Consider the following 11,022-nt stretch of genomic DNA (forward strand, 5'->3'; position numbering starts at 1 on the left):
TCATCACAGACAGACTGTGACGTATCAGAACAGCTCCAAGACTCAGCACCCAAGGATGACTTTCTGGAAAACAGCCAGGGAATCCAGGACAACATATCACAGCCACCAGAAACACCAGAGCCAGAGCCCCGCTCACCAGACACATTATCTCTCTCTCCAGCATCTCCACTTCTAAGCTTCTCACAGAAAATGGAGGAACTGGTTTATGCTGGGACCAGACTCTCCCACTCTTTTGCTGCAAGCCCCAGATATCAACTAAAAAACGGCGGGCACCACAACCACCAAAGCCTGTGGGCCCAGCTCGTCTTCCTCCTCCTGTGAGAGCTCTCCGGCCACTGCCACAACGCCAGGGCCCAAACCCTCCATCTGCTGTAGGTGAACCAAAAACAACTGATAGCAGCTCTCAGTGTTTTATTGTTGTGATTATTTTTTTCTTTTCTTTTATGTAAAGCACTTTGAATTACCATTGTGTATGAAATGTGCTATATAAATAAACTTGCCTTGCCTTGCCTTGCCTAGTAAGACCTTGATCAGCTGGTTCAGGTGTGTTTGATTTGGGTTGGAGCTGAACTCTGCAGGACACAGAGTCTGGAGACCCCTGTTCTAAATGTTACAAATGTTACTGTCACTTTTGATTAATTTAATGCATCCTTGTTGAATAAAAGTATTTGTTTCACCCACAATTTTATATGCAGTTTTGGATTTATGTTGAAAAAATTTAAAATACAATTTAAAAATGTATGAGATAACATTTTTTTTTTTTCAAACTAAATACAATTTTGCTTCAAACTAGCTTCACAGTAATGAACAGGAAAGTAACGATCAATGATGCAAACTTAACAAAATTAAACAAATTCTGCTATAACAAAACATTAATGTCATTATTCAGCTCCAGTCAGTTCAGTTCAATAACTGTCGATGCTGCAAAATTCATGAATTAAGAACAAATTTGACTCAGAAACCAGGCTCAGTCGGGGGACCAGTTCTTCTCTGACCTAAATGCAAATACACAGTGAGATATTGATTGGGATACATCACACCAGCATTAGGTGGGAAGGGAGAGACCGACAAACCACCTTTGACTGGATTAAGCAATTAACTACAAGGTAGTTAAAAAGAGGATAGAAATGGTCATGATTAGAATGTTTTTGGTATAAGAAATGCCTAGCACAAAAATAAAATACCACAAAATTATAGACTATGACCCACTGTAAGTAATGAAATAAGTGGCAGAAACCAGTGGTGTTGTCGAGATCTGCTCATTTAAAGCAGAGTCAAGACCAAGTTCAGAAGAGGGTCACGTTTGAGTCGAGTCCGAGTCCAAGACTACATTTAATGGTCTTGGTCTTATGGACTCGAGAACATGTGGACTCAGTCTTGACTCGAACTCTGCTCTCTTCTGCTCTCTGTCTTGTCTCTGCTTTAATGAGCTGGTCTCGACTACAGAAACAACACTCAGAGTTTGTCTATACCCAGTGACTGTGACACTAATTTTCTCTGTTTGTTTCTTCTTCTCAGGATTGTTGAATACTCCCTTGATCTCCAGAACGTCAACTTCTCCGCCATCAGAACAGTGCGTGTACTCAGACCTCTCAAAGCCATCAACAGAGTACCCAGTGAGTAAACACACACACACACATTTTCCCAAAAAAAATCTGTGATCTGCAAACCTCAGGTGTTATACATGCTGATTCATTGTGAGTGGATTTTTCTGGTTGTGTTAATGCCAAGCCTCAAAAGCACCCTCATGTGTCGGCTCCAAGCCCTGCCCTATCAAACCCACGGTAGTGTGCATGTGTAGCTTTGTATTTGGTGTGCAGGTCTTCCAGAACAGCAAAGCTGGAATGAATCAAAGAGGATTTCAGAGCCATTACTTTTCTGCCACCACCATTAGCAGAGCCAGATTAATCCCTCCTGTAATTGGGTAGAAAAACAGTTGTCCTTGAACAAACGCCATAATTCATATTCCTCTGTCTCACGTTCACACCCCTCCCAAACATTGTGGCCTTTCTTCGAACTTCTATAAGAAGCCCAGGATTTATCAATATTTCAGTGCCCATGGCAATGGTGTAGCGCATGAAATATGAATGCTAACTGAATTAGCTCGCATTTGATTTCACTGCTCGAAGTCTTGATGAAGAGATTTCAAACAGAGGGTTTCAGAGGGTCTTTGTGTGTTACTGATTTCGAAGACGCACACAAACCCAATGCATACACACTGTTACACTCTCTCCCTCATACATTTAGGCCTACAGAATCAAATTAACATCCAGTTAACTGTGTATGTAGCATGTCAAATTGTAGCAAGGTTTTATGCAAGATTTTATTAAAGGGATAGTTCACTAAAAATAAACATGCAGTCATCATTTACTCATTCTCATGTCATTCCAGACCTGTAGTTTTTTTCTCCTTCTGTGGAATAGGCAAATGGATATTTAGCTAAATGTTTGCAAAATCACCATCTGCTTTTGTTGGAAAAGAGCACTGTAGACATGTTACATGGTTCCCATGGTTACCAAAAACCTGGAAATTTCAGGGAATTGTAAAAATCCAGTGCCAAGAAAATCATGGAAATTTCTAAAGTGATTATACACTACAGTTCAAAAGTTCCAATTTCAGATTAGTTCCTATTTCATTTTTTAAATCTTTCTATTCATCAAAGAATCCTGAACAAAAAAAGAATCACAGTTTTGACAGAAAATATTTAGCTGATACCCTGATAATATTAATAAAATAAAATGTATTTTAAATTAAGTATGTCATGATATTACTGATCAAATAAATGTGACCATTTAAAATAAATAAATAAATAAATAATTAAATACTGAGCCCAAACTTTTGAACAGCAATGTGCCTTTTCATATTTATGAAAATATTGTTAAAATAATATGAAAATATTTAATTGCCAAGAAATTGTTCTTTGCGAGTTCAGTCTCAAGCAGTCTCAAAATCTTTATGAAGTAATCATTAATGGCCAGAAAAAGACACTGAAATTCATTGGTCGAAACATGTGGGCACATTGATAAATGACCTCACTGAAAGGCTGTCCATAAAAGAAAAAAAATCAGTTACAATTTTAATAAATTAGGTAAATAATGGCCGAATTTTCACATTTGGGGAACTTTGTCAAATTGAGAAAGAACGATAAAGAGATAGAGAGAGAGGTTTCTGTCTTGATAAAGACATGGAAAATTATGCTGTGAGATCTAGAAAAAAAGAACATCCCACTTGGAAACTAAGATCTCATTTGACCTTTGTGTCAGATGTTTTAAATCATTCTCTTCTCTCTTGAGATTCCTTTAATTTCTCTGTAAATTGCCCAAGACACAACTCTGCATTCATTCCAGAGGTCCAGATATTCACAGCACCAGTCGCTTCACCTGTCCACATGACGTTTTTAATATTTGTGTGTTACCACACATGACTCAGTGTGTTAATGTGTTCCATCAGCGTTGTGTTAGTTCCCCGTTGTATTTTCCCAAACCACAAACACTGCAGTAATCACATGCTGCTGTTCTCCAATCAGAACGGACACACAACCTTCATTCAAACCCAGCAGTGCTTCACTAACACAAACACTCTCACTCACAAACAATCCAACTGGTGTGGAAGTAAACACACAAGTTTTATGATGACAGGCTCTCAAGAGTTGCCACTGGGAGACGGTCACAGTGACACAAATTGCTATGTACAAATAAAATGAAGAATAAATGACTGGATGACCTAAAAACAACCTAAGAATGGCTATGTTTAACTTAAGTTTATGACTAATCAGTGAGAATTACATTGATTGTATGCATTGAGATTGAAATGAAAGGAAGTTTTGCTTAATAAAAATATTAAGTTGTGTCAGAGGTGGAAAAAAGTTATTACATTTTATGAAAGGATATGACAAACTTTTTCTTGAATAATGAATATCTCAGTGCACGTCATTCTTTATTATAATAATAATAGTTTTTCTGTGTTCTTGCGTTTGTGTAGGTATGCGTATCCTGGTGAACCTGCTGCTGGACACTCTGCCCATGCTGGGAAATGTGCTTCTGCTCTGTTTCTTTGTCTTCTTCATTTTTGGCATAATTGGCGTGCAGCTATGGGCTGGACTATTAAGAAATCGCTGTTACCCAGAGAAGAACTTCACCCTGTGAGTACCAAAAGAGGACAGCCAGTGGGCTTAAGGGAGTGAGAGAGAGAAAAGACTGAATGTATTGAATATTTTCAAAGGTGATTTAATTGAGGAAAAAAACACCGGATCCAAATTGTGGGTTTATTTGGATGACAGTTTAGGTTTACAAGGATAAAAAGATTGAATTTAGGAGGCCGGATCTTCTTGAATATGCATTTCAGAGTGCCTGAGCACTCCATCATTGGATTGGACTTGTATTTCAAATGTCCTTTCTCTCGAAGAAGGGATACTTGATGTGATCAATGGATGTTTTGGGATCACATGGACCTTGGGGGCTAATAAACAAATGATTTGTTCAGTTCCATGTTATCTTTGTCGTATATTCTCACTTACTTACTTTCACTCATCTTCTCACATGTATCCTTCTGTTTAATCTCTCCTCTCATCTTCATTTTTACTGTCTACCTGCCACTAAAAATGCAAAAGTGGTACCACCCATTCGATGGCTCCAGTTGATTAAAACTCAGATTGGCATCCATATTCATGAGTGGGTGTCTGCCTGAGGTTACCGTGCCAACCGTGGTCTGCCTGCCTCTCTTTGCTGTGTGATTGGATTTGAAAGGACTCACGGTGCATGGCAGTGTGCGAGACACCCCGTGCGTTTGTTTGTACGCGTGTGTGTGGGATAAAGAAGCGCATGTCTGAGTTTAAACGTCAGCTGAGGTCTGATTGTCGTTTATTGTCTAGCAGCGAGTATATTTACAGGCTGTAGTCAGAGGATGATGAAGTGTTTTGAAAGGAGAGTCTCTCATAGTGTCTCTTGAGAGAGCGCCTGGTTTTCTTCTGCTTTGTACATTCTCTTACAGTCTTTTTAAAATGTACACTCTCCTGTCCTTTTGGTGGGGGATGAATTACTTAAAACAAAATGTTTTTATGGGGTTTGAAAGAACAAATACTACACAGTTTTAGTGTAGCGTATCATATAAGGCATCTCTTATATGAGAAATTTCTTTCGCTTTTGCAGACATTTAAGTAACTGTGCAAATGTTAGATCACAAGTTAGTCGGAACACGTATTTTCACTGGCTTCAAAGGTTGCTTAACCATAACAATGTAACCACAGCAACAGTTAGCTGCTCAAGCACTCTCCGAACATCGAAACTTTAGTACTGTCATAATGTATTGCTTCAAAGTTTTACATAGTAGTATATCAAAGAAAAATCTTTAAAGCTGCTATAAGCAATTTAACCATTTAGCTAACTTTAGCCATTTTGCTATCTTTAACCATCCACCATTTTAGTAAACCCGAAGTGATTCACTAGCAGTTTCTGATTGGCTTCTGATTGAATAATACATAGAAAATTATAAACTGAAAGACCAAAATGTGCTTCTACATATGCTCGCTTGAGGTGGATATGTTATAGTGTTCCGTAAGAAAACAGAATGTGCATCAAAAACTGATATGACTTTTTATGCCTGAAAAAGTCATGTGACTAAATAATTTGCTTAGATGAATACTGTTACCTCAGAGAACTGTCTGATGCGCTGTTGCTCCCACAGATAAGGCAGTTGCAAGAATCCAGAAACATGAAGTTTGTAAGAACACTTTGTCTGCACGCTCTATATCTTAATTTATTACATTTATTGCATTTCAGTTTCTGCTTTGCTCCAATTTTCCCCCGAAAGTGACGCGTTTGTTCTCTTAGACACATACAAACGCTGTTTTTGCAATATTCAGATTTTTCACAAATTAAATTTGCTTTGATGAAAAAATAACTGATGAAACGTGTAAAAAGGGTACTTCTCAGAGTACCTTTAAAGTGGCGATGAAAGTAGGGACAGATTTACAGATCTGTATTGTGACGTACATCTGAGTGCAGCATTTAATCAAGAAGAGAAAATTTAAGCAAGATTCGGTTCTATTCATTGGTTATTAATTTAAAGATGTGGACGTTGCATTCAAAAATGAATGAGAGCTTGCAGTCGATTGGAGGCATGGAGAATAAGCAAAATAAATTATTGGGAAAAAATAAAAAATTGATGAATTGTTTGCAATAATTGCAGAATTGTCATTTCAATTTTTAACACTCTTTAAGACTGTTGATGTTAACTATTTCATTTTCACAGCATCTGAGGTTGGACTTGAAATGAAAGAAATTCCTTTAAAAAGTCGACTTTCAAGGTCAAACTTCTCCTCGGGGCTCGTTTTTGTGCGAGAGCAGTCTTATTGGCATTGGAATGCCATTTTGTGCCACAGTGGGGTGTTAGCAGTGTGCCACACTGGGCTGTGCTTCTCAGTGCGCTGCCACGCTGTGCCCGAGCCCTGGCACTGGCACAAACATCATTCACACTCCAGCACTCCTTGCAGAGCTCTGACAGACTTACTGATTCTCTGCCTCTCTGTCTTTCTCTTCCCCCCCGCCCCCCAGTTGTCATCATACCACTGAGCTCTTAAAGAAAAGCGGTGCCAAAAAAAAAGTGGTCCAGTTCGACTGTCGTGCTGAAAATGCAGACTGACTTTTATAGGAGAGATCTCAGAATGTGCCACACAAAGCCCACATGGGAATCTACGATGGTTTGACGCATTGGCTCAATTTGCCATATCACAGGCATTGATTAGTTTTGTGCGATGGAAATGTGCACACGCATATCCTCGCACGAGTGTCACCACGGTGGTCTACCTAGACAAATTGCTTTTTCTGGTGTAGCCTGATATACCATTGCTCATTACTGGTATCGAATGGTTCAGATCTTTTGGCTGGCGTGTTGTTGAAGGGCAAAGGAAAAACGTCCTCCGCGACAGAAACATTCTTGGCCTTTATTGATCTGCAAGTCTGCGGAGGAGTCCTCCATCCAAATGGGGAGAATTACACCCTGGGGATGATGAACCAATCTTTCTTGGAGCCCAATACCTCCAACATGACTGTCATGGGAGCTGTGTGTGTGTGTGCAGATTAACTGTCTAGACCGCAAAGCAATAGAGATATTGATTGGTCATTGTGGCTTGCATGTGCTATGCTTGTGTGTGCTAGGTGGACAAATGGCATTGCACATTGGTGCATATACATGGATGTGTGAGAGAAATGGGAAAAGAGAGAAAAAAGGAGAGAGAGATTGGGGGAAAGGGAGTGTAAATATTCATTGTGACCCTGTTACGTGTATGAGAGGGTGAGTGGCTGATGGAAACAGCTATTTCTGGGCAGTAAAACACTGTGATTAAGGGGCAGGCTGCCCTCAATGGGTCACTCCCAGAGACATGGGCTTCACACACATGTACGCACACACTACACACTCTCAGTTGGTCTGTTATAGAATCCACACTGGTTGCTGCTCAGATCTCTTCAGGTCTGCCTAGAGATATTTCAGCTATACTGCAAGAACACTTTAATTATGGCAACCCACCTGTTGAGATCCATAGATGCAAAATCATTCAAGTTCTGCCATTGAAAATAAAATATCTGAGTATTACATTTAATTGTTTTTTTTCTTAGATTTATATATTTTTATAGTTGTTTTTTTTCTTATAACCTCTCAACATTTTGTTAATATGTTTTACTAGAAAAAAAACTGCCAGTAGTATAAGAAAAATCTACTTAATTCTGGGAGTGTGTGAGATATATATATATATATATAGAATATAGATATATAGAATGTATATGTGTAAAATATAATATATACTTAGAAAAAAGTATATATTTTTCCCTAAAAAATATATAAGTAGAAATAGTAGAAATTTGACAGCTGGCAGAGATTATGGATGGATGAATAGAGAGAGAGAGGGAGAGAGAGATGATAGAAGAATTTTCTTTTTCTTTTTTAAACACTGAATTTTCAAAAACCTTGACTTCTCCTTATGTCTTGTCCTCAGCACATCTGGCATCACCCTCCCCACCCCATATTATCAGCCTGAGGAGGATGACGAGCGGCCCTTCATCTGCTCTCTGGCTCAGGATAACGGCATCATGTCCTGCAGCGATGTGCCCGCTCGGAGAGAAGGTGGACGGGAGTGCTGTCTAGATAAAGAGGATGCATTGCACCGTCAGGCCCTGGGCCTGAGCGCGGAGCCGCTGGTCAATGGCAGTGCCTCCACCATGGGGCTCTGTGTGAACTGGAACCAGTACTACACCCGCTGTCACACAGGACACACCAACCCACATAAAGGAGCGATCAACTTTGACAACATAGGTTACGCATGGATCGTCATATTTCAGGTATGCGATCGAGTCAAGTGGTATTTGGTGAAATTACGCATCTGATTCTGTTTCAGGTGATCCTCTCATAAATCGACAGCACTTGCTACAGGTGTAAATGCGATCTAAAGCATTTTGTGATCCAATGATTCAAACTACATTCAGAGGAAGTTGAAAACGCATGTGATAACATTGCATGTGTAGTGTGCTGCAAATGCTAATCTGTCCTGATGCGTCTTGGACAACAGTGAAGGGCCGCCTACACACCTCTCAATCATCCACTGTGGTAAAACAAAGGTTTAAAGAAATTATATTTACAAATGAGGTAAGAAAAATCTGCTTGTTTTCACTTTTAATTCATTCGAATTTTTCTTACCCATTGGCAAGTAGTTTTAAGAATTTACATTTATTTATATAGCAAAGTGTTTATCCAAAGCAACTTCACATTATTTGCAGTACACAATGCCAAGTTTAAGTATGAGCTAGATTAGTACACTAGCTACATTGCTGAATTGCTGAAGAATCTAACAAAAGTGAGGTTTTAATGAGTGATGTTGTTGTTCTCTTAATGCCTCTAAATCTTATACAAATATACATTTTGTATATAGTCACAAAATCAGAGACTCTACCCTCAAAATCCAATCACAAATAGCAGACACGTTACATAAACAGCATTTGTCTCAACTGACGACTTGTGATGGATCATCTGAGATGGATCTTTACCAGGTGTATAAAGAGCTTGAATGTGGTCTGATCTGGTCTGTGCAGGTGATCACGCTGGAGGGTTGGGTGGAGATCATGTACTACGTCATGGATGCTCATTCCTTCTACAACTTCATCTACTTCATATTCCTCATTATCGTAAGTTTTTATACCTTGCTGTGCATGTGTTCAGAGATGAAGCATGTGTCCTAATTATTGAGAACTTGTAGTCTGTGGTTTTATATGGCATATGTAGTCTGGGAGGACCTGAAGTTTGGTGACCTTTAACAGGGCCAGAGGGTGAACTAGATGTTAGGTCTCACTGGTAAGAACAAAAAGGTCATGTCTTTCCCCTGGACACAAAAACACAGCTTAACACATCACAACAATGAAACTTTTAGCACAAAGCCTACTAATTAGGGATGCTGTGATACAGATAAGACCATAATTATTTTCATGTAATGGCTGATATGAAAATTCTATAATATTTTGTCTAAATAAAAATTAAAACATTATAAAAATAAAATAATTTTAAATTTAAATTTAGAGTAAAATTAGGCATCACAACATTACAATGAACAGTATGAAAAACTGATATTCATTTTGAGGTTAAAGAAATCACTAAAAATCACTAATATCAACTGATAACCACTTGTGCATCTGATTTATTGTGCATCGCTACTACTAATTGTTTACTCTTTCTAAAACAATCATCTTGTAAAAAATCGAGTCTCATATTTTACCATCTGTAAGCTCAAACTTAATACAGTATTTTTAATGCAAGGCCACGTAACATCTAATAGACATTTATCAGTTTGATTAGTCCTGCCATATGGTGCATTGCAAGTGAAGTTTAAAATCTTGGAAAAAATCACTACTGTTATTCCTCAGAGATGCGTCTGGAACCAGCTTTTATTGACAGACTGAACTTAACTGAATCTGCAGGACTCCTGTTGATGGCCTGAAGGTTTCAAAGATACAGATATTAGCTAAAAAGCACATTTAGTAGTCTACAGAGCCGCAGAGATCAATTAGGCAATGAACAACATAGTGAAGAATCAATAGCTGGACACTATAAGATTAATTTATCTTTGCTTCGGCTGCATGTTTTAACGATGCCATGATGGAGCCAGTTCTCGCACCGCGCCGGCCCTCTTTGTTGAATGGTAGGAACGGCAGCGAACGAGACAGCCCTGCAGTGAGATGTGCTTCGGATAACGTCTCCTCCCAAGATTAAAGAAGAAATGAATGCCCTGAGGATACGGAGGAAAAGGATCTGAGACTGAAAGACAGCAGGAGACTAAAGGAATAAAAGAGGAAGGGAATGTGAAGAGTGGAGAGGCTTGCTCAGATTTGTTGTGGCTATTTGTGCTTTTCTTTACCTTTCCCGTTTCCTGCATTCAAACACGTGTTAGACAACTCAGCTGGAGACGACAAGATCCATTTTAGCCCAACAAATGGCAAGTATAGGGAAATGTGGGTGTGTGTCTGTAGCTAATGACAGGGCCTAATCCTGTGTAGGTCAGCGGAATGAAAGCATTAGCAGTTAATTAGACTGGTGGACCCCTGCTGCCATCTCTGCAGTCTCCCACTTCCTGACAGAGACCCTGCCACCCCGACACATGCACCCTGCGAAGCTGTCATGTGATTCTGCCCAGCATGCACCAGCAGAACGCTGACTGGTGAATTTGTGACACTGAGTCTGAGTATAAAGAGACTCTCAGGACTGAGAAATCATTTAGATTAGTCATTATCAGTATTGTGTTGCCTAAAAAACAGCAAGTGAATCAATGGGTGCAGTGCAATTGATTCTGCTTGTCCTCATGATTTACCACAGTTTTTTTCATAGTATTTACAGTTTAACTTTAAGTTTACTGTTGTAAAAAAAATCCTACATGTTGTAAAGATCCTAAAGTATTCAAACTGCACAAGGCATATATATAAACATAAAAATATATAATAGGCCTATAAATTATATATATATATATATATATATATATACAGTGTT

The 11,022-nt window shown here is 38.9% G+C and overlaps 1 protein-coding gene across 1 annotated transcript in view; it reads left to right on the forward strand.

The window, feature by feature from the left end:
* LOC107680839 (voltage-dependent T-type calcium channel subunit alpha-1I-like) overlaps nt 1-11,022 on the forward strand; it is a 148,616-nt gene that overhangs the window by 43,100 nt on the left and 94,494 nt on the right. The window contains exons 4-7 of the mRNA XM_016476889.1: nt 1,519-1,616; nt 3,982-4,141; nt 7,991-8,333; nt 9,081-9,173. Coding sequence (XP_016332375.1) covers nt 1,519-1,616; nt 3,982-4,141; nt 7,991-8,333; nt 9,081-9,173 — 694 coding nt within the window. The remainder of the gene's footprint in view (nt 1-1,518; nt 1,617-3,981; nt 4,142-7,990; nt 8,334-9,080; nt 9,174-11,022) is intronic.

The sequence above is a fragment of the Sinocyclocheilus anshuiensis genome, unplaced genomic scaffold (genome assembly GCF_001515605.1).
Source record: "Sinocyclocheilus anshuiensis isolate Anshui unplaced genomic scaffold, SAMN03320099.WGS_v1.1 scaffold1230, whole genome shotgun sequence".
Taxonomy (NCBI): domain Eukaryota; kingdom Metazoa; phylum Chordata; class Actinopteri; order Cypriniformes; family Cyprinidae; genus Sinocyclocheilus; species Sinocyclocheilus anshuiensis.